Here is a 24,380-nt window from a genome sequence, read left to right as displayed (position 1 = left end):
GTTTTTATTGGAACCTGGCTACCCTGGACCTCAGCACACAAGCACGCTGCCTTGAGAGTGACCAAATCCTCTTACTTTGGGAAAACATGGGGTCTCCTGGAACAAAGTAGTGTCAACTCGCATGGATGATGAAATGTGAGCACTGAAAATGGAAAATCAACCAGGAAAAAGTAGAGGCTGATCAAAGGACGATTCCACCACTGGAGATGTTATGGAGAAATACTTTATTGATGCAAATGTTAAAGGGACCCGACATGGTCCGTGTTATGGTGAATTGCCTACATCAGGGGTCACATGGATAATTTTATTGCATTTCAGCAGGTGTCGAGAGTCTGTAATGCAGTCAGGCTGATCGGAAGTCACACGCAAGTAGGGTTGTCATATGTCCGGATTTACCTGGACATGTCCTCTTTTTGAGGGCATGTCCAGGCAACCGGGCGGGTTTTGCCAATCTGCCCGTTTGTCTGGATTTCTGGACAAACGGGCAGATTGCTAGCCTCCCCTCCCCTTACTTACTACTGCCCTGGTGGTCTAGTGACTTCTTCCGCCTTCGGGGCAGGAAAGAGCCCCCTCTTTCCTGCCTGGAGCGCTGCCCTGCATGCTTCCTTCCTGTTGCTGATCCTCGGTGCCGATTCAAAATGGTCGCCAAGAGTTGAAGTGACCTCGTGAGACTTCAACACTAGACCACCAGGGCAGTAGTAAGGTAAGGGGAGGGGGTAATGGAGAGGGGGGGCAACGGGGTATGTGATAGGGGGGAGGGGAAAATGTGACAGGGGCAGAGCGATGGTGTGAAAGGGGGTGGTGTGGGTGTGAAAGGGGACAGGGTGGGGTGTGTGGTGGGGCTGGACATGTGTCCTCCTTTTGGGGGACAAAATATGGTAACCCTACACGCAAGTAAACCGCCACTGGTAGGCTCTGTGGGGTCTGCTGTGTGACTTCTGATCAGCCCAACTGCATTACAGACTCCTGTCTTGACACCCGCTGAAATGCGATGAATTATCCATGTGACCCCTGATGTAGGCGATACACTGAAACACGGATCGTGTCGGGTCCCTTAACATTTGCATCAATAAAGCATTTCTCCATTACATCTCCAGTGGTGGAATCATCCTTTGATCAGCCTCTACGTTTTCCTGGTTGGTCTTTCTGATGTAGAGATTTCGTCCTGTTTGTGTTCTGACCACTGAAAATGAAAGCCATCACTCCTCAGTATTGTCAACCTGCTATTCAACGTATGTCCAACTGGACCATGCTGAGAAAAGAACATGAAATTTAACGGCATGATCCCAACCACTGTTGTCATATGATTGTGTTGTGAAAAAGAGCTGGCTGTCCATAAATGTGCTGATTCAAACTCGCTGGGTCATGGTGACTGGAATGTAACAGGGGAAACGATGGTGTTTAAAAGGTGACAATGCCTGGATTCCTACAAAGATTTGAAGTGCTGGGAGATTCCTAGCTAGAATGACATGGACTCAAGTCAAGCGTTATGCTTGCAGGCTTTACCAATTATCTTCCAGCTGGGCTCCTTACAAACAGCCCTCTGAAAGCTTACCGCAAGACAACTGTTCAGCAGTTAAAAGATACCAGTGCACAGCATATTAAAATCAATGGTAATGAGGCTATTAGCTATTCTACCCTGATGCCCAGAGCTGCACATAAGACTTCAAGAGGAGCCCAATGCAGGGACTTGAATGCCAGGTCTGAGGAGGGTTAGTTCGTTCTTCTGCAGTAGCATCTGTGAGGATTTAATGCACATTTATTCTGTTTGCTGTAAGCATAATAGTACCCATAACTTATTTTGTGGTCTCCATGAAGAGACCAGGTAAAAAAAAAAAAAAAAAAAAGACAGAATGTGCACAGATCTCAGCAGAAAAGACCTGTTTTTGCACAAGTGCTGGAATGTTATTCTATGAATAAATATTGGCATTATTTTATGCACAGAAAGTTTTGTGATCTTAATATTCGGGTACAGAGTAACATTCCAACACATGTGTAGATGTTTGCCAAACACTTTTTGTATTTATTGATCAGACATGCCCATTGTACTAGCAGTCCTTAGTGCAGAAAGGAAAAGGGAAATGGGACTTGATCTACCATATTTCTGAGGTTCTTGCAACTACATTCAAAGCGGTTTACATATATTCAGTTACTTATTTTGTACCAGGGGCAATGGAGAGTTAAGTGACTTGCCCGGAGTCACAAGGAGCTGCAGTGGGAACTGAACTCAGTTCCCCAGCATCAAAGTCCGCTGCACTAACCACTAGGCTACTCCTGCACTAGCAACATTCCATGTAGAAGCCTGCCCTTGCAGATCAGCAATGCGGCCACACAGGCTTCTGTTTCTGTGAGTCTGATGTCCAGCACGTACGTGCAGGACGTCAGACTCACAGAAACAGAAGCCTGCGCGGCTGCATTGCTGATCTGCAAGGGCAGGCTTCTACATGGAATGTGCTAGTGGAATAGCAACATTCCATGTAGAATCTCCAATAGTAGCAACATTCCATGTAGAATCTACAAATAGTTTTCAATATTCCATGTAGAATCTCAAATAGGGAAAGGGAACTGGGACTTGATATACCGCCTTTCTGAGGTTTTTGCAACTACATTCAAAGCGGTTTACATATATTCAGGTACTTATTTTGTACCAGGGGCAATGGAGGGTTAAGTGACTTGGCCAGAGTCACAAGGAGCTGCAGTGGGAATCGAACTCAGTTCCCCAGGATCAAAGTCCATTGCACTAACCACTAGGCTACTCCTCCACTCATTCCACCAATAAGAGCCAACCTCATCAGTGATGTCACAATGGCTTGACTGCCCGATTCTTGGCTCACTTCTGATATTGTGATGTCATAAGGGAAAGGGGGAAAGGGAACTGGGACTTGATATACTGCCTTTCTGAGGTTTCTGCAACTACATTCAAAGCGGTTTACATATATTCAGGTACTTATTTTGTACCAGGGGCAATGGAGGGTTAAGTGACTTGCCCAGAGTCACAAGGAGCTGCAGTGCACATTGAACGCAGCCACTGCGCTAACCACTAGGCTACTCCTCCACTCCAACAGAATCTTGTGCATGTGCATCTGGTGTGCTCTCCCTGTGAGCATCAAATTTGCATATAATTAGCTTACTGTGGAGGACTAGCATAGCGGTTAGTGCAGTGGACTTTAAGCCATTGTGACATCACTGATGAGGTTGGCTCTTATTGGTGGAATGAGTGGAGGAGTAGCCTAGTGGTTAGTGCAATGGACTTTAAGCCATTGTGACATCACTGATGAGGTTGGCTCTTATTGGTAGAATGAGTGGAGGAGTAGCCTAGTGGTTAGTGCAGTGGACTTTGATCCTGGGGAACTGAGTTCGATTCCCACTGCAGCTCCTTGTGAATCTGGGCAAGTCAGGTAACCCTCCATTGCCCCAGGTACAAATAAGCACCTGTATATACTATGCAAGCTGTTTTGCATGTAGTTGCAAAAACCACAGAAAGTGCCTTTCCCTTCCCTACTGCATCAGCAAGCAAAAATTAGGTGTTAATATTTGCATTAGAAGCCATCAGTGTAAGGCTCAACCCAATATTTGGGACACAACTAGCCAATCAGGATTTCAGGATCATTTAAAGTACAATGGTTTCATTTAGTCTTACAGTTGCAAGCTGCAATATCATGTTTAAAAACAATTGTACAGTTCTGATAGCACCCACTTAGAATGCACCTGGTCCAGACGGTTTTCCACTTAAGCTTCCAGCTCATGAAACCATGGCAGCTAGAAGTTAAAAGTCTCTTCTTTTCAATACTTTTTCTTGTGTAAAGACACGATTGTTTGGATTTGAAAAAAAATGGAAATGTAGACTGTTCAGCCCATAGTACAAGATAAGAAGAGTCTTTTTTAAGATTAAGGGGTCCACTCTGACTCAGGAAAAGTGACTAGCGGGTGCCACAAGGGTCTGTGTCACCAAGCAGGGAAAGAGTACCTGTTTGCAGCTGACACAAAAAATTTGCAACAGAGCAGACACGCCAGTGGGTGTAGATAAGAGAAAAGTTGACTTTAAGAAAAAAAAATTGGAAGAATGGTCAAGGGTTTGGCAACTGTACTTTGATCCAAAAATATATATTTGGGTGCTGTAATCCCGGGGCCAAATACCATTTTGAAGGGAAAGACCTGGCAGTCAGCAAACTGGAAAGAGACCTGGGAGTCATCCTCAATGCGGGGACTACCAATGCCTTTCTCCAGACCAAGCACACTACAGCTGTTTTCACAGTTTGAATCACTTGAGGGTTCATAGTCTGTGATACTGCCAACCTCACTCAGTTCAAACAAGGACACAGTTGAAACACACCGAGTGCGGAGGAAAGTGTCAGCAGTCCTTCATGTGCCATACAGGGAATATCATCTTCTCTGTTGACCTCAAGGCGGCCAGAAAGGGGTTAAAACTCAGCTGGCTAGCATACAGTTAAATTTATCCTGATAAGCTAATTGGATAAATTTATCCAGATATTCAATGGACTTAATTGTATAAGTTTGATCACTGAATATAAGGGGATAAATGTATCCAGCTAAACATGTCAAGTAAGACCTATGACAACACAATCAGGAGGTACAAAATTAAGGGGACCCAGCAGATGCTCCATTAAATATAGCAGGCAACAATATCTGACACAGCATCAGCAGAGTTTGAAAATAACCGTGACTTACATGGTCAATGAGCTCTCTAACCATGCCATTCCATTGTCCCTTCTCATCCTGAGAGCCGTATTTCCCATCTTCCACCAGTCGTATTTCATAACTAAATCCAAGGATGCGTTCCAGTTCCTTCAGGAGATCAATGCAATAACCTTCAAAGCGGTCACTACCAGAAAGAGGCTTGTCAGACTTCCGAAGCATGACGTAGGGTTCTTCCTGGAAATGCAAAGAACCATGAGGGTTGGGTTCTCAATTGCTCCTCAAGAAAAATCTGATTAAAAAGTCAACACTGTATAAGAAGGAGGCCAGAATCTGAAACAAAAATTGCCATAGAATAAGAATTTATAACCGTAATAATGATTTCTACAAGCTATTCCTCTGGAATATTGCCGGAATCCCAATAGGAAAATTTCCAATAAAATGGCCAACTTGGCAACGCAGACATATTTGGTATTTGGGCCAACTTTTGAAAAACAATAAATAAATACATTTAAAATATTCCATGCCTTACCTATTGGAATTTGGTCTTCCAGACTCACATTTTTATGCATGATATCAACTTAAGTGAGGGTTGTCCAACGTATGATTGTACAAGAGGGGATATCCACATAATCAGTAGTATATTAAATGAGTTAGGCTCAGTCTGTGTTAGTTTGGTGTTTGGTGTCTTTCACTAGGTGATAATTAAGGAGGAAAAGAGTTTTTCAATTCATTAGTTTTCCTCATGTATAAGGAATTTTTACGTTTGATGTTTTTTTCTCTTTTTCTCCTTAGCGGAACCAGTGATAGTAATGGACTCCTGATAGGGATGGTTTCAATACATTTATATTTTCCCTATGTGGAGCTTGGAGGTTCCAATTTGAGTAATTGATCACTATAGATTTCTGAGTTGGAATCTTCATTATATCACTGGGAGACACCCGCAAACTAATTTTTCCGTTTTCAAACTTCCTAGATGGGTGGAATGTTTATTCATTCAGTTTGATTTTCCCTGTTTTGTGATAAGAGTGTTATCAACTTAGACAAGCAATTCATCAAAACCACATTAATATTTCCAATTTAACTAAAGTCTGGACTTTAGAATCAACAGTCTATAGAATACTAGCATCTTCTAAAGTGGCTTCATTGTTTTTGCAACTTATATAGCGCGGGGTACAAATGTAATAAATAAATAAATAATCAAATGTCCTGTATTGGTGTTCAGGAGATATGGGAATATGAACTGGGAGAATCACTGCCTGAACTACAATGGCCACAATTTTGGCTGAAAGCTCCTCGTCCTTCCTTATCAGTGTCCTTGACACAATCTTCATATTTTCTGTATCATCGCTCACTCAGGACACTAATTAAATCCCATAACATCAGTAAAGCATCTACAGACCCATGTTGGTCTTGCTCGAAACAGAAAGGAACCTTTTTTGCATGTGCTCTATGAATGCGCTAATATTCCATGTCTTCTGGACTGATATTTGGAAGAAAATAACTTCTATACCTAACATCAATGTTGATATTTCTTTCAAATTAGTGAGATGGAAATCATTTGTTCTAGCAATATCATTACCTGATAACGATGGCCATCTTTTTGACTTTCTTGTCTCTGTAGCGTTAAAATTAATTAGCAATCGCTGGAAAGATAATTCCTCTCTTACTGTAACAATCTGATGGAATTCAATTAGCCTTTTTAGAAAATATGAACATGTACTTGAACTAAAATATCCATTTCAAAGTAATTTTCTGAAAAAAATGGAAGAAACTAGATGACTTTGTATTATCGACTTTATAGCAATTTAAGGTAGAAAGCATAAGTACTTTGTCATTTCTCATCTTATTTCTTATTGTTATGTTGAAGTACATGTTCAGTTGGAAGCGGTGAGCCTTCTTTTTCGTTGGCAGTGATGTTATCCCCAGATGTTCAATGTTGGGCAGAATTGAATATGAAGGTTTATGCAGCCAGATGTGGTTAAGAAAGATATTCAGCACTTAGTGACCTTTTACCAAGCTGCAGCAAAAGAGGGTTTGCGCTGGCGTTGATGTGTGTTTTTCATGCGCGCCGAGGCCCCCTCTTACCTCTGCGGGTAAAAGGGAAGTCTCTCTTTCCTGCAGGAAATGGCCGCTCGGCAAGTAAATCACTTGCCGTGCGGCCATTTTTTGGGGGGGAGCCCTTACCCGCCACCCATTGAGGTGGCAGTAAGGGCTCCCATGCTAACCGGGCAGATTACCGCCGGGTACACTCTGGTGCTACAAAAATAATTATATTTTTGTAGCGCCGGATATGATGGCGCGCTAGGGGTGGGAAGTACCACTAGGCTGCTGCGGTAGCCCAGCGGTACTTCATGTTTAGCGAGCGGTAAGCCTATATTGGGCTTACCACCGCTTAGTAAAAGGGGCCATTGACCAGCTAACTGACACTGCATTAAGGAAGGACTGACTTTTATAAGGTCCGAAATGGCCACTTAACTTACGCGGTTAATTGCTGAATATTGGCACTTAACCGCATTAGGGGTCCTTTTACTAAGCTGCGGTAAAAAGGTGGCCAGTGCTAGCATCAGCGCATGTTTTTGACGTGCGCTGAGGACCCCTATTACCGCAGCAGGTAAAAGCCTGTCTTTTTCTGAAGAAAAAAATGATGGCCGTGCAGTAAGTGAAACACTTACCGCGCAGTCATTTTGGGGGCAGCCCTTACGCCACCTATTGAGATGGCAGTAAAGGCTGTCGCACTAACCCGGCAGTAACCGATTACCATCAGTTAAGTTCCAGTGCTAGAAAAATAGGACATATATTTTCAGCACTGGAAATGGCATGCTAGGGGTGGGAACGACCGCCGGGCTCCTGTGGTAGGTTCCAGATTGGCATGGCGTAAGCTTACCACCACTTAGTAAAAGGAACCCTTCCCACAAAACAGCCGCCTTTCACTTTAGAAGTATGTAGTGATACGTAGCGGCACTAACCAGTTCATAGTTGGTGAATATCAGTTTCTAGCCTCGCACAAATGAGTTTATCTTGTTGGGCAGACTGGATGGACCGTAAGGTCTTTATCTGCCGTCATTTACTATGTTACTCTTCGGGGTTCTACATGGAATGTTGCTACTAATTAGGATTCCAGAATCTTCAGAACTTTTAGTACAAGAACAGTGCTGGGCAGACTTCTACGGTCTATGCCCTGATCGTGACTGAATAGATATGGATGGACTTGAGTGTAAATTTTAAGGGGCTTTGACGTTAGCTTCAGAACTTTTAGTGCAAGAAGAGTGCTGGACAGACTTCTACGGTCTGTGCCCTGAAAATGGCAAGTACAAATCAAACTCGGGTATAAAGTATCACATACCATGTAAAATGAGTTTATCTTGTTGGGCAGACTGGATGGACCGTAAGGTCTTTATCTGCCGTCATTTACTATGTTACTCTTCGGGGTTCTACATGGAATGTTGCTACTAATTGGGATTCCAGAATCTTCAGAACTTTTAGTACAAGAACAGTGCTGGCCAGACTTCTACGGTCTGTGCCCCGAGAATGGCAAGGACAAATCAAACTCAGATATACATATAAAGTAACACATACCATGTAAAATGAGTTTATCTTGTTGGGCAGACTGGATGGACCATACAGGTCTTTATCTGCCGTCATTTACTATGTTACTATATTACAAGCCATTTAACTGGACAGAATACATTTCTGGCCGATATTGACCCTGCCATGTTTTGTTCTGTTTTATTGTTCATTAACAGCATCAATAAAAACATTTGAACTTGGGTATGACGCTGCAATTACTCTGCTCTAACTGGATAAAACACTGTTAATACAATACCATTTACCACCTCCTAAATAGGTCCTGCGTTAACTATCTGCAGATGCCAAGCGCTAATGGAATCATTAACACACAACCTGCAATAATAGTGGAGACGCCCCCAAAAGATGCAGGCATAAAATTTGCAGTTCAAACGTGGTAAAACCCTGCATTGTGCCGCAGTAAATGCAAATTGTTAGTAAAATTAAAAAGGATTTATAGTTCACAATTGTTTTTCATACCTCCCCCCTACTAGATGGGACCCTTCTGCCAGGGGAAAAATTCCAAGCAACCAACTTTATTGAAAAATTAACAGTTTTATTAAGGCAGAAGTCTGATGCTGGAAAACATCTGAAAATTTACGGGTAATGAAATAAATGTATTGGCTATTTAGGATATCAAAGCGTTATTAATTTCCAACAAGCGGCACAGACGCAGTGCGAACACATTTGAAAGCTGAAGCACAGCACATTAAAACGTTTCCAGCCTCGCCAATGCATCTTGAGGTCTGAAACATTTCCTAAGGGGAAATTCCGAGCTCTGCGAGCTACTTATTCACTGACTATTTCACAATTTATTGCTCAAAATGGCCAGACAACCAATTCACAGTTTGCTAATCAATTTCTCAGCCAAGGTGCCCTCAATTCCACAGCTTCACGGCTCTGCCAGAGCTTTTCTGAGCAGTGGGATAAAGAAAACTTGGTCGCAGACAAGTCATGTCAGTATTAGCGAAAAAACAAAAAAACAAAAACCAGCAACAGCAGAAGGAGAAAATAATAGCCATTCCTTTCAAGTAATCTCTCCGGCTTATCATTTGCACGACTATAAAAACCTAACCCAGGGGCACCAGTTACTCATGAAATGATAGTCACATTTTAATTTTCTCACTGTTAAATGACTCCTTCAAGCTCCAGAGCTGACATAGGGACCAAATGATTCCAAGTAAGTAAAGGAATGGAGTGACCTGGTTTGGTAGCTGAAAACTTAAAGGCCAGGAAGCAGGGGCGTATCTGAAAGTCGGCGGTAGCGGGGGCCGAAGCCAGAGTGAGGGGGCACATTATAACCCCCCCCCGCCGCCGCCGCCATTTCCGACCTCCCCCCCCTGCCGCCGTGGGTACCTTTGCTGGTGGGGGACCCCAACCCCCACCAGCCGAGGTCCGCTTCCTCCTGCCGCTGCGAGGTTTTTTAAGTTCTTCATCGGGATTCGTCCTCCGTCACTCTGTGCCGCTGTTCAAAGAAGCTGCTAGCTGAATGCAGTTTCGGACTGAGTCTGACGTCGCTGCTGCACGTTGTACGTGCAGGACGTCAGACTCATGTACAACGTGCAGCAGCGACGTCAGACTCAGTCCGAAACTGCATTCAGCTAGCAGCTTCTTTGAACAGCAGCACAGAGTGACGGAGGACGAATCCCGATGAAGAACTTAAAAAACCTCGCAGCGGCAGGAGGAAGCGGACCTCGGCTGGTGGGGGTTGGGGTCCCCCACCAGCAAAGGTACCCACGGCGGCAGTAGGGGGGTCCAGGGCGAAATCTGCGGGGGCCCAGGCCCCTGTGGCCCCACGCAGATACGCCTCTGCCAGGAAGGTAACTTAAAAAAAAGCCTATTTCCCTCACCCACAAATGGCTCAGTGGCTTCTGAGCAAACTACTTAACTTCCTTTGGCATGATGAAGCCTTCAGGGACAATTCATGAATTAGGGGCAACAGAACACCTTTTTGTTTGGGAGAGTAAAAAAAGGAGGAAGCTCTGTCCCTGTCCCCCACCCCCATCCCTCTGGAGCCCTTTTACTAAGCCGCGTAAGTGTCTACGTGCACCCAACACGCGCCAAAATGGTAACCGGGCAGTAATGACCTACGCACGCCAGATGCCACTTGGCACGCATCCAATACACGCATCTGAAAATGAAATATACCGCTGCTGCATGGCTCTTGCGGTATATTTCATTTTTGGCGCGCATCCGATACGAGTGTCTGAAAAATAATTTTAATTTTCAGATGCACGTATTGGATGCGTGCCAAGTGGCATTTGACGTGCATAGGTCATTACCGCCCGGTTACCATGTGAGACTTTACCGCCAAAACATGGGCCTATACTACCGCAGGCCATTTTTCAGCGCATCTTAGTAAAAGGACCCCTCTGTTTGCTAATGCTGTGTGGGGTTAAAAATTTGGTAGGCTCATGGCCCCCTGTGGCTCACCCCATTCTGTAGTCTTAGACAGGGCCGCCGAGAAGCAAGGCCGCCCCGCCTCCGCCCCCTGCTGCTGCCGCCCCCCATTGCTCCCCCTGCTGCTGCCACCCCCTGTCACTCCCCCCGCCGCTGCTGCCCCCCCGTTGCACCCCCGCCGCTGCAGTCCCCGGTCTCACCTGCCTGCCTCCACGGCTCCGGGCCCCCTGCATTCAAAGCGGCAGTCGCAGATTGCCTCTCTTGAGTCGCAGATTGCCTCTCTTCTGGCCTTTCCTCCCTTTGTCCCGCCCTTATCTGATGTAACTTCCGGTTTCTGTGAGAGCGGGACACAGGGAGGGAAGGCCCGAAGGGAGGCGATCTGTGACTGCCACTTCGAATGCAGGGGGCCCGGAGCCGAGGGAGCAAGCAGGTGAGACCGGGAACTGCAGCGCCGGTGGCCTGACCCCGGCGCCGGGCCCCCCTTGGAGGTCTGGGCCCGGGGAATTTTGCCCCCCCCTCTCGGCAGCCCTGGTTTAAGAAATGAACATTTGTGTAATATGGACTGTGTGGACAGCTGTAAAGAAATCCAATAACACACACCAAGAAATTCCCAATGCCAGGACAGAATCAAATTAAAAACAAACAACCAAGAAAACAAAATTAATGGTTTAACACAAACCTGGCAGTGTTACTATGCTGATTCAACATTCGACTCTCCTTTCTGCTCTACTGAACAAAGTGTTTCCTAGTGTGCTGGAGCTAGATCTGGAACGCCTGCAGCAGGTCTGGCTCTGATCCCTTAGCCAGATGATTGCCAAGCGAAAATTTGGACAATACCAACCTGCATCATCTTCTAGCTCAAACGATGCCAGATGTGTCGGGTCAAATCCACCCTACCTCCACCAAAAAAATCAACACGCACCACAGCTGTGCCAGAAAACGTGCCAGGGAACCAAAGAAGGGGGAAAAAAACCCCATCCATGAGTGGAATCAACGAGGAGAAAACAAAAGTGGAGCACACAATCCACTGGTGGAACCAGAAAGGACTGTAAATAATAAGTGCAAGATGACCCGACACAGCTGTGTTTCGGTACAAGCAGTGCCTGCATCAGGGGTCAGATAGACACTGGCTGAGTAATTGTGAGAGGGAACCGTGGTTGAGAATCCCTCAGTTCACAGAAGGACATCACGGTTTACTAAGCCGCGTTATGGACGCGTTAGCGTTTTTAATGCTCGTTAGCCATGTACGCGTGTTGTGTACGCGCCTACAATATCCCTATAAGTGCCTACACAGTTAGTGCGTGTGCTGATTGTAGGCACGTTAAAAATGTTAACACGCCTTAGTAAACAGGGATGTTAGTCTGCTGTTATGTGATGTCATATGCTGACTGTTTTCCCCGCTTTGTGTTACAGAGTCCAGCTGATTGTTCACGGTTTCCCTGCCTCGATAGTAGCGGCAGTCAAGATCTTCATTAAAATTGCAGAAGTCACGTCTTCAAAGATGCCTGGAATAAACTTCCTGAGCTGGTACGCCAAGCCTCATCTCTGGCCATCTTCAAATCTAGGCTAAAAACCCACCTCTTCGATGCTGCTTTTAACACCTAAACCTTCAACTGTCCCCTATCCCTGATATGTCCTGTCTGTCCTAATCCTTATCCCTTACTTGTCCTGTCTGTCATAATTAGATTGTAAGCTCTATTGAGCAGGGACTGTCTCTCCATGTTCAAGTGTGAAGCGCTGCGTACGTCCGGTAGCGCTATAGAAATGATAAGTAGTAGTAGTAGCACTTTCTGTCCCATAGGTGTCTTTCTACTGGGCTTCTGTGGGCTCTGCTGTGACTGTGGATGCAACAAATATCCCTCATGTTTCAACCCCACCCTCTTTTCTTTTCGAATTGTGCTTATACCCTCTTTCCCTTTGTACCATGTCCAGTCTTTGTAAACTTATGTTTTTTGATTAATCTTTGTTTAATTAAGATTGTAAGCCGGTTCCTCCCATAGGTGGGATAGAAAGTTGTAAATACACTTGAAACTTGATATCAGCTTTATCCGTTTTAGAAAATACAAATCAAAAATGCTGCATCTAAGACACAGAATATCAACCAGTGTCTATTTGACCCCCGTCAGAGGCACTGCTTGTGCTGAAACACAGCTGTGTCAGGTCATCTTGCAGATATGATGATATGATGCTGGTAATAAAGTCTTCTCTTGTTCCACCAGTGGATTGTTTTCACCTTGTTGATTCCACCCATGGAGTGTTTTTTCCCCTTCTTTGGTTCTCTGGCATGATTTCTGGCACATCTGTGGATTTGACCCGACACATCTGGCATCACTTGAGCTAGAAGATGAATTGTTCTCCAAATTTTAATTTGGCAATCATCTGGCTAAGGGATCAGAGTCAGACCTATAGGGCTACAGACTGAATACTATCCTGGAGGGTAGTAGAGTATTACTAGATTTGATATCCCTAATAAATTATTTAAAAGGAGCGGAGAATGTGAAGGTAACAGAGGACAGAAGGATAAAGCTAGTCCATAATGCCTGCAAAACTAGATTGGGCAGCCAGGAATGAATTAATCTGGTCATAATGAACCCTTTGGAATTCATCTATTTCTTATTAGTCCAGATGTATGCCATTAAAACGACAAAGGGAAGAGCCAACCATACCAGAACAGTGGTGACAATCAAAGACCTGTTCATTAAAGAGTCGCTGACATTGGGACCTCTTGCTTTTGAGACTTCTGTAATGTTCAGTCCATCAGAAGGGTTCCATGTTCCAACCTGAAATGGAAGAAGAGTCACAAGACTTTCAATTTCCATAGTATTCATGTACCACTACAAGACTGTTTACACTTGAGAACACAAGTCATGCCAAAGGTTCAACAGGCCTAGCATCATGCCTCTGTGTTCTGAAACAGCAATATAAAAGTTTATGTCAGCCATTTTAGAAATTTCATAGTGAGCCAAACATTTAGGTACCCATCCAGCTTATTTTTGAAGGAGATCACTGGTCATCTTCCGACACAAATCGGGAGATAGCCGGCCATCTCCTGAAGCTGGCGAAATCGGTATAATGGAAAGCCGATTTTGGCCGGCTCCAACTGCTTTCCGTTGCGGAGCTGGCCAAAGTTAAAGGGGGCATTTCGGAAAGGGTATGGGAGGCGGGACGGGGGCATTGTTAAGACATGGCCGGCTTAAGCTGACAATGGAAGAAAGAAGTACCAAACGTAATTCTGGGTATTCTCAAAGAAACGGTTTCAAATTATAAAATTAATAAATATAACAGAAACCTTCAAAATTAATTTAAACATAAATTATAACTCTCATTATTCATGTATAATATTTTTCTGGAATAAAATCCAATGATTCATTGGATTTTATTCCAGAAAAATATTATACATGAATAATGAGAGTTATAATTTATGTTTAAATTAATTTTGAAGGTTTCTGTTATATTTATTAATGGAAGAAAGAAGGCCAGCTCTGAGGAGCATTTCGCCGGCTTCACTTGGTCCATTTTTTTTTTAGGACCAAGTCTCAAAAAAGTGCCCCAATTGATCAGATGACCACCGGAGGGAATCGGGGACCACCTCCCTTTACTCCCCCAGTGCTCACCAACCCCCTCCCACCCAAAAAAACCCAACAACTTTTTTGCCAGCCTCTATGCCAGCCTGAAATGTCATACCCAGCTCCCTGACAGCAGTATGCAAGTCCCTGGAACAGTATTTAGTGGGTGCAGTGCACTTGAGGCAGGTGGACCCAGGCCCATCCCCCCCCTTCCTGTTACACTTCTGATGGTAAATGGGAGCCCTCCAAATCCCCCCCAAAACCTACTGTACCCATATGTAGGTACCCCCCTTCACTCATAAGGACTATGGTAATTGTGGGGAGTGGGTTTTGGGGGGGGGGACTTGGGGGGCTCAGCATCCAAGGTAAGGGAACTATGCACCTGGGAGCTATTTTTATTTATTTTTTAAATTTTTAAAAGTGCCCCCTAGGGTGCCCGGTTGGTGTCCTGGCATGTCAGGGGGACCAGTGCACTAGGAATGCTGACCCCTCCCACGACCACGGGCATCTGAAACCCGGCCATCTCTGACATTTGGCTGGCCCCAGCCGTATTATCGAAACAAAAGATGGCCGGCCATCTTTTTCGATAATACGGTTCGGGACCGCCTTTTGCGGCGCCGACCATATAGATGGCCGCCGCCGTTCGATTATGCCCTTCCATGTTGACCAGTTAATATTTTAGACGTTTATGTTCGAAAAAGGATGCTTCTGCCACATGAAACTGGTGCAAAAATGTCAATTTCTCCGTGTATTTTACAACACGCTCTTGGGGACCCTTTTACGAAAGGCTCAACATAGGTGCCATCAGTAGTTCCACCCCCAGTGCGCACCGTTTCTGGTGCTAGTGGAAATATTTTAAAAATATTTCCACAGGGGGTTACCAGGTGGTAATCGGGCAGCGTCGTGTGCTGCCAGTTACTGCCGGAGCCCTTACCGTCACATCAATAGGTGATGGTAAGTGCTCCCTCTGAAATGGCTACACAGCAAGCGTGAACTTACGGCATTGGCCATTTCTTTTTTTTCATTTTTTCTACCTGCTGCGGGAAAAGGGGCCCTGGCGTGCAGCAAAAACGTTCACTGACGCTAGCGCAGGGCCCCTTTTACCGCAACTTAGTAAAACTGTCTCTTTGTTGGCAGATCCTCTTCTAAAGTATTATTATTACATGACATTTATATCCCACACATACCGTCCAAGTTCAGTATGGCTTACATAGTTAAGAATAACTGGTCAGACCCCAGGAATAATACAAATCATTAAAGATGCAGCAAATTATATACTAAAGGAGGAACAGGGGTGATATGATACAGACGTTCAAATATTTGAAAGGTATTAATCCGCAAACGAATCTTTTCCGGAGATGGGAAGGCGGTAGAACGAGAGGACATGAAATGAGATTGAAGGGGGGCAGACTCAGGAAAGATGTCAGGAAGTATTTTTTCACGGAGAGGGTGGTGGACGCTTGGAATGCCCTCCCGTGGGAGGTGGTGGAGATGAAAACGGTAACAGAGTTCAAACATGCGTGGGATAGGCATAAAGGAATCCTGTGCAGAAGGAATGGATCCACAGAAGCTTAGCTGAAATTGGGTGGCAGGGGGAAGAGGGGTTGGTGGTTGAGAGGCTAGGATAGGGGAGGGCAGGCTTATACGGGGTCTGTGCCAGAGCCGGTGATGGGAGGCGGGACTGGTGGTTGGGAGGCGGGAAATACTGCTGGACAGACTTATACGGTCTGTGCCCTGAAAAAGACAGGTACAAATCAAGGTAAGGTAGACACATATGAGTTTATCGTGGGCAGACTGGATGGACCGTGCAGGTCTTTTTCTGCCGTCATCTACTATGTTACTATCCAGCTTATAATTGACAAAGAAAAACGCCTATATTGCGACCCAAATCGGGAGATAGACGTTTATCTCACAAAAACGAATAAAGCGGTATAATCGAAAGACGAATTTGGACGTTTTCAACTGCACTCCGTCGCGGATGCGGACAAAGTTGATGGGGGCGTGTCGAAGGCGTGGTGAAGGCGGAACTGGGGCGTGGTTATCGGGCGATCAGAGATGGGCACCTTTCACCGATAATGGAAGAAAAATATGCGTTTTTAGCGAGAATTTAGGGCACTTTTCCTGGACCCTGTTTTTTCACGAATAAGGCCCCAAAAAGTGCCCTAAATGACCAGATTACCACCAGAGGGAATCGGGGATGACCTCCTCTGACTCCCCCAGTGGTCACTAACCCCCTCCCACCACAAAACATGATGTTTCACAACTTTTTATTTTCACCCTCAAATGTCATACCCACCTCCCTGGCAGCAGTATGCAGGTCCCTGGAGCAGTTGTTAGGGGGTGCAGTGGACTTCAGGCAGGTGGACCCAGGCCCATCCCCCCTACCTGTTACAATTGTGCTGCTTAATGCTTAGTCGTCCAACCCCCCCAAACCCACTGTACCCACATGTAGGTGCCCCCCTTCACCCCTTAGGGCTATGGTAATAGTGTAGACTTGTGGGCAGTGGATTTTGAGGGGGATTTGGGGGGCTCAACACACAAGGGAAGGGTGCTATGCACCTGGGAGCTCTTTTACCTTTTTTTTGTTTTTGTAAAAGTGCCCCCTAGGGTGCCCGGTTGGTGTCCTGGCATGTGAGGGGGACCAGTGCACTACGAATCCTGGCCCCTCCCACGAACAAATGCCTTGGATTTATTCGTTTTTGAGCTGGGCGCTTTCATTTTCCATTATCGCTGAAAAACAAAAACGTCCAGCTCACAAATTGTCGAATAAAACATGGACGTCTATTTTTTTTCTAAAATACGGTTCGGTCCGCCCCTTCACGGACCCGTTCTCGGAGATAAACGCCCATGGAGATAGACGTTTTTGTTCAATTATGCCCCTCTATGTAAATTAATGATTTACATCCCCCCAAATTTTCCTAAACAAGAAGGTCTTCAGTAATTTACGAAATATGACGTGCGCTATTTTGATCTCTCAATACTAGCAGAGCTTGAGACATCCCAACCTGGAAGTCTCAGTTCTAATTAGTTCATTCTTTCTAAAATCCACTTAAGATTCCAGTGTGCTCCAGGCTGCTGAAATTCTGTTTTCCATCAAAATATATCAAATTCAAAACAAGCTTTCGACTTTGACCTAAGTCGTCAGTTAGTCAATGCTTTCACAGCTAACTTCAACGAGATTATAGCACAAAATTTTGACACTTTATTATGTTTTTATAATATTCAGCAACTTTGCTTCTCAAGGTATAGGGATTCTCATATTCAACCTTTATCTGTCAATCCTAAGCTGTTGCATTTGCGTTACACTTTTTACCGCTGTAATTATATATTGCTTAAGTCCTGCTTATTCTTGCTGTACACCAACTTGGGCGAATTTCTTCAAAAAGGTGGTACATAAATCCTAATCAATCAATAAATGGCATCATTTCCTGCAGCTTTTGTCTATCAGCGCTTTGATGAAACTTCCTACAATGATAACAGTTGCCTCGTAATTTAGGTCAGAGCTCCAGACCCAGTTTCAGACAACTTCGGAGTTCAGACGTATGAATATTTCATCAACAAAACTGAGAGCATGATAGTGAAAAGGTGAATAAGCTCTCCCGGGTAATGCCATTTTAATCCTTAGAACATCCGTACTTTTTTTATTGACACTCAACAAATAGAAGTTTGTAAGAGCAACGCTGAACACATTTTCAGATTCAATCACATTCGGGCATATCATTACCCCAGATTAGCTGCCGGCAGAAGCTCGAGGCTTGAGCAGGTTAAAGTCTTCGTTGACAAAACAAACAGACTGAAACAAAATTGGGCTACAAATCTCTTGTGTTGACTAAAGATTAAAAAGGAATGAGAACATCCTCTCTGAGTATGCAAAGGATTTATCAGCTTCCTGTGGGCTTACGGTGGATAATATTACAGTGTAAGGGTTCAACAGTGATGTGTGTACACGAGTATCATCTTATGAGGAGATTAAGGACAGTAGAACGATGCCATCTTTGTAACCAGCAGCTTGGCATTGCATTAGTAAAATATTATGTATTAACAAGAACTGGAGAGGAGGAAGGAATGGTGCTTCGAAACAGACCAGAGACACTAGACGTCAACCAATAATCTTTACTGGAGGATGAAATGGATCAATATTCAAAAGTACTTATATCTTTAGCCAATGAAAATTCTTACAAAATGCCATGCCACTATTCGGAGAGTGCCCTGGCAGAGCTAGGGCTGGGTGTAGGCATTGCGCTGTCATAAACTAAACCACTTAGCTATATGAATAGAGGCTGAATATCGTCACCGACTGCCAACTGTAGCCAGTGTTAAACCCAGAAATTCAATGCCGAGCCACGTCTGGGCTCTGGCATTGAATTTCCAGGTTTCAAAAGTTGGCTAACACACGGGGTCCTGTTTTCTAAGCCTCATTTTTCTGCCGTCATCTACTATGTTACTATTATAGGAGTGTTGGTGTTTTTAATGCACGTTAAGCATGTACACGCAATAACAGTGTACATGCATACAATACCCTTATAGGCACCTATACAGTTAACGCACGCACTAACTGTAGGCATGTTAAAAATGCTAACGCATCTTAACAGGGCCCCATAGCCTGTTAAGCGCGATATTCAGTACTTAACCGACTATGTGTTACCACATAAAGATAGGACTGACTTTTACGTGGTCTTAAGTATGTGGTTAATCTGGCCAGTTAAGGGAGTTTTTTTACAAAAGCATCAATAAGCTCAATGTGGGCTTACCGAACGCTAAATCAGGACTACCGCGGGCCCAATGTAGCCGCCGGTGGTAGTTCTGACCCGAGTTTATGCCATTTCTGGGGTTAACCCCCCCCCCCTCTCAGAAATGACTTGTGCATAGTAACCCAATGGTAATCGGGCATTGCCACATTCTGCCCAGTTACCGCCGGGTTAGGGCTCTCTTGCTGCGTGGCCATGTTTGTCTGGGGGCTTTTTACCCGCTGTGGTAAAAAGGGCCCTGGCGCATGGGAAAAACATCCTCTATGGTTAACATGGGGCCCTTTTTCCCGCAGCTAGGTAAAAGGACTCCGGCGCATTTGCTGACCTGTTTCTGTGAGTCCTGACATCCTGCGTGCACACATGCAGAACATCAGGAGTCAGGACTCACAGACAGCGAACACGCCGGAGACCAGCGCTGAAGAAGACTTCGGCTGGCGGGGGTTGGGTACCTGGCGGTGGCGGGGGAGGGTTGGCGGAGGCGGCAGGAGGGGGCGTCAAAATTAGAGGGGGCCGGGTCAAAAGTAGAGGGGGCCAGGGCTAAATCTGTGGGGGCCCATGCCCCCGTGGCCCCACCTAGCTACACCCCTGGGTTGAGGTGTTTCAAAGCAAGGTCACCAAAAGGGTTAATGGTCTCAACTAGAAGCCATGTACAAAGAAACTGGAATAGTTATAGGTGTACACTCTAGAAGAGAGAAGAGAAAGGGAAGATATGATACAGACTTTCATTTATCTACCAGGCTTAAATAAAGCACTAGAAGGAAGCCTTTTCTGCAGAATGAAAAGTTCAAGGAGGGGGAGTGATTTTATGAAGCTGAAGGGAGGGAGGCTCAAAAGGAAAGTGGGAAATTATCTTTCACTTTGGAGAGTCATGGGATCGGAGGTAGGGTATTAATATGGATTAAGAGCTGGTTGAAAGATAGGAAGCAGAGAGTAGGATTGAATGGTCAGTATTCTCAATGGAGAAGGGTGGTTAGTGGGGTCCCGCAGGGGTCTATGCTGGGACCGCTGCTTTTAACATATTTATAAATGATCTAGAGATGGGAGTAACTAGTGAGGTAATTAAATTCACAGATGACACAAAGTTATTCAGGGTCGTCAAGTCGCGGGAGGAGTGTGAAAGATTACAGGAGGACCTCGAGAGACTGGGGGATTGGGCGTCCAAGTGGCAGATGAAGTTCAGTGTTGACAAGTGCAAAGTGATGCATGTGGGTAAGAGGAACCCGAATTACAGCTATGTCATGCAACGTTCCGCGTTAGGAGTCACAGACCTAGAAAGGGATCTGGGAGGCATCGTTGATAAGACGTTGAAAACTTCTGCTCAGTGTGCTGCGGCGGCTAAGAAAGCGCACAGAATGTTGGGTATTATTAAGAAAGGGAAGGAAAACAAACACAAGGATGTTATAATGCCGTTGCATTGCTCCTTGGTGCGACCGCACCTCGAATATTGTGTCCAATTCTGTCGCCGCATCTCAAAAAAGATATAAAGGAATTGGAGAAGGTGCACAGAAGGGCAACGAAAATGATAAAAGGGATAGAACGACTTCCCTATGAGGAAAGGCTGAGAAGGTTAGGGCTCTTCAGCTTGGAGAAAAGGCGGCTGAGGGGTGATATGATAGAAGTCTACAAGATAATGAGCGGAGTAGAGCGGACAGATGTGAAGCGCTTGTTTAACAATAATAGAACCAAAGGACACAAGATGAAGCTAGAATATGGTAGATCTAAAACAAATAGGAGAAAGTTTTTCTTTACTCAGCGTGTAGTTGGACTCTGGAACTCGTTGCCGGAGAATGTAGTGACAGCAGTTGGCCTTACGGAGTTTAAGGGGGGTTTGGACAGATTCCTGAAGGAAAAGTCCATTGAACATTATTAAAAAATTATTATTATTATTTTTTTTTTTTGGGGGGGGGGGGGGTTGCCGGGTTCTTGAAGCCTGCATTGGCCGCTGTCGGAGACAGGATGCTGGGCTTGATGGACCCTTGGTCTTTTCCCAGTATGGCGGTGCTTATGAGTGCTGGACACCTCGTCAGACTTCCTGTGAAGATTGTAGGTATAAAATAGTGTCAGAATTTAAAATACACATGGGACAGATATAAAGGGTCCTTAGTCGTGAAGGAACGGAGATGACCACAATCAAGTAAGACCTGTGACAACCAAGATAGGCTGAGTAGGTCAAGCAGTCATTTGCTGCCACCTGCTAAGTTTCTCGATTTAATCATGACAAATGTACTTTTAAATAAAGATGTAGTTTTAAACATTTGATACTTTTTCTGAAGCCAGAGCATTTTCACTTTGGAGTGCGTGTTAGTACTCTGTAAGCAAGGTCAGTACATATTTAGCTTTGCGTCAGTCAATGTATTAAGAGGGCAGTTGGCAACAGTGTGATCCTAACAGTAAGTAGTTTAGCTCTCATCACTGTGTCAGCCTAGATTACGAGCAGAGTGACACAGAGACAGAATGGAGTCTTCTGGTCTGCACGGGTCCAATTTTTTCATAGCATGACTGGAAAACTGCAAGCAGCAATCTGTCTGTGATCTGTAATCACGGTTTAGAGAATTTATAGTTGAAATACCAAGAAAAGGAAAGTTTTTGCTGTGTTGGAAACCCCTATCACCCCTTCCCCCGCCCCCCCCCCCCACACACACACTCTTCACGTCATTTTCACAGGGATCTGATAGGCAATGAAAGCCTTCTTAATTTCTGTTGTTTGAAAACCGTGAAGCCAGTGCATATCACCAGTAAAAGCCTGGGAAGTAGAACAGGGATTCTCAATAAGAGACTTGCACGGGAACAGGGTTCGCGGAAATCCCGCGGAACCTGTGGGGTTCCCACAGGGACGGAAGCAGTTCTGCAGGGTTCCCGTGGGGATGGAAGCCGTTCCTGTGAGGTTCCCATGGAAGTGTGCGCCGCAATTGTGCCAGCCTCTCACTTACCAAAATACATGTGCACACCAGGGTGCTCCAAGTTCCAACTTCTGTTCCTCCCTTGCCTGCAGTGCTGTGGCTCGAACCCAGAGAGAAACTGAGAGAGCCGACTGGAATGTACCATTAAATTCTTGCGGGGATAGGTGGGGACAGGCTAAATTCTTGCGGGGACGGGTGGGTCAGGCGGAGACAGGCAAGATTTCTGTCCCCATACAATTCTCTATTGTCAATCTACTGGTGGTAAATAGCAGTTGGCGCGTGCTGCTTGCTTACCGCATGGGTAGCACGTGAGACCTTACTGCTATCTGGATTACTGCAACTCACTGTACGCAGGCTGCAAAGAGCAAATCCTGAGGAAACTTCAAACAGCCCAGAATACAGCAGCCAGACTTATCTTCGGACTACCAAAATATGAAAGTGCAAAACCCTTGCGAAAGAAGCTACACTGGCTCCCACTCAAGGAACGCGTCACTTTTAAAGTATGCACATTAGTCCACAAAATCATTCACGGCGAAGCCCCAGCCTACATGTCTGAATTAATAGACTTACCACCCAAAAACGCTAAAAGATCATCCCGAACTTTCCTCAACCTCCACTTCCCTAACTGCAAGGGCCTGAAATACAAGACCTTTTCTTACATGAGCACGCAGTACTGGAACAAACTGCCGTGGAACCTGAAAACGATCTATGAACAAACCAACTTCCGCAAGTCATTGAAGACACATCTTTTGGAGAAAATTTACGGAAAGAACCAAAACACATAAAGCTCACACTCACTGTTCAGTAATACATTAATACATCCATTTATGAACTCTCAACCCTTAATCTCACCACACTCATACCTCTACTCACAGAATAATGTACACCACATACTTCATATAGCCTCTAATTTCCTGTTCTCTCCTTCCACTGTCTCATTGTTCTTCTCAATTGATTGAATCCTTAATGATTTTGATTTCATCTCATCAACTCTTCACAATGTAATCGATAACCTGAATTGTAACAAATTGTATTTCCACTATTCATAATGTATTGTAAGCCACACTGAGCCCGCAAAAAGGTGGGAAAATGTGAGATACAAATGCAATAAATAAATAAATAAATAAATAGGTCAATGGGTGGCAGTAAGGTCTCAGGCCAAAAATGGACACGCGCTGGTTTCAATTTTAGCACACTTCCATTTTTCGGCCCCATCTCCTAGATGTGGTAAACAATGGCCCAGCGTGTGCCCAAAAGACTCGCTCGCACTACCGCAGGCCACATTTTACTGCAGCTTAGTAAAATGGACCTCTATATGCCGAAACTCACAGTGTAGCATCATCTACATAACTCAGCAGGGACCAAAAAGCAAGGCCATGTGAGACAAATACAGAAGCTCACTGGTAGGGCCAGTCCTTTTCTCACCAGAGACCTGTGGGGGGAGATAATATTTCTTTCCACTGTCCACTAGTAGAGGAGTGTGGTAGCCGTATTAGTCCACTCTTAAGGTTATCAATAGAAATCAAACAAAATAAAACAAGGAAAAGAAAATAAGATGATACCTTTTTTTATTGGACATAACTTAATACATTTCTTGATTAGCTTTCGAAGGTTGCCCTTCTTCCTCAGATCGGAAATAAGCAAATGTGCTAGCTGACAGTGTATATAAGTGAAAACATTCAAGCATTACTATGACAGTCTGACAGGGTGGGAGGATGGGGTGGGTCGGAGGTATGCATGGGGACATCAAAGCATATCATTGATATTCTAACAGGATGGGTGTGGATAGGTGAGGGGTGGGGTGATCAACAGAGACATACAGCTTTATGGTTATAATGGGCTAGGAATCCCAGATCCTTGTTAAGTCCTTTCTGTTGGGTGTTAAAATATTCAATCATTCTGACTTCAAAGGTCTTACGTTCTTGTATGGTTTTAAAGTTACCTTTCATCTCCTTGGTTATCAATAGAAATCAAACAAAAGAAAACATGGAAAAGAAAATAAGATGATACCTTTTTTTATTGGACATAACTTAATACATTTCTTGATTAGCTTTCAAAGGTTGCCCTTCTTCCTCAGATCGGAAATAAGCAAATGTGCTAGCTGACAGTGTATATAAGTGAAAACATTCAAGCATTACTATGACAGTCTGACAGGGTTGGGAGGATGGGGGTGGGTAGGAGGTATGCATGGGGACATCAAAGCATATCATTGATATTCTAACAGGATGGGTGTGGATAGGTGAGGGGAGGGTGATCAACAGAGATGCTATATTGGAGAAACAGGCCAGATGCTTAAGACAAGATTCAATTTACATAGACATCACATGAACAATACTGGTGCCAGTAGGGCTCCCACCCCTGTTGGTCAGCATTTTACAGGACCAGGACACTGTACCAGTGACTTCACAGTGAGAATCCTGAAAGGTAACTTTAAAACCATACAAGAACGTAAGACCTTTGAAGTCAGAATGATTGAATATTTTAACACCCAACAGAAAGGACTTAACAAGGATCTGGGGTTCCTAGCCCATTATAAACCATAA

At 44.7% G+C, this 24,380-nt stretch overlaps 1 protein-coding gene across 1 annotated transcript in view; it reads right to left on the bottom strand.

Moving 5' to 3' along the window:
- GRIK3 (glutamate ionotropic receptor kainate type subunit 3) overlaps window positions 1-24,380 on the bottom strand; it is a 292,810-nt gene that overhangs the window by 70,136 nt on the left and 198,294 nt on the right. Inside the window, exons 9-10 of the mRNA XM_030220007.1 lie at window positions 13,290-13,403; window positions 4,690-4,893 (exon numbers count right to left, since the gene is read on the bottom strand). Coding sequence (XP_030075867.1) covers window positions 4,690-4,893; window positions 13,290-13,403 — 318 coding nt within the window. The remainder of the gene's footprint in view (window positions 1-4,689; window positions 4,894-13,289; window positions 13,404-24,380) is intronic.

The sequence above is a fragment of the Microcaecilia unicolor genome, chromosome 11 (assembly GCF_901765095.1).
Source record: "Microcaecilia unicolor chromosome 11, aMicUni1.1, whole genome shotgun sequence".
Lineage (NCBI taxonomy): Eukaryota > Metazoa > Chordata > Amphibia > Gymnophiona > Siphonopidae > Microcaecilia > Microcaecilia unicolor.
This window is presented reverse-complemented; position numbering and strand designations above follow the sequence as displayed.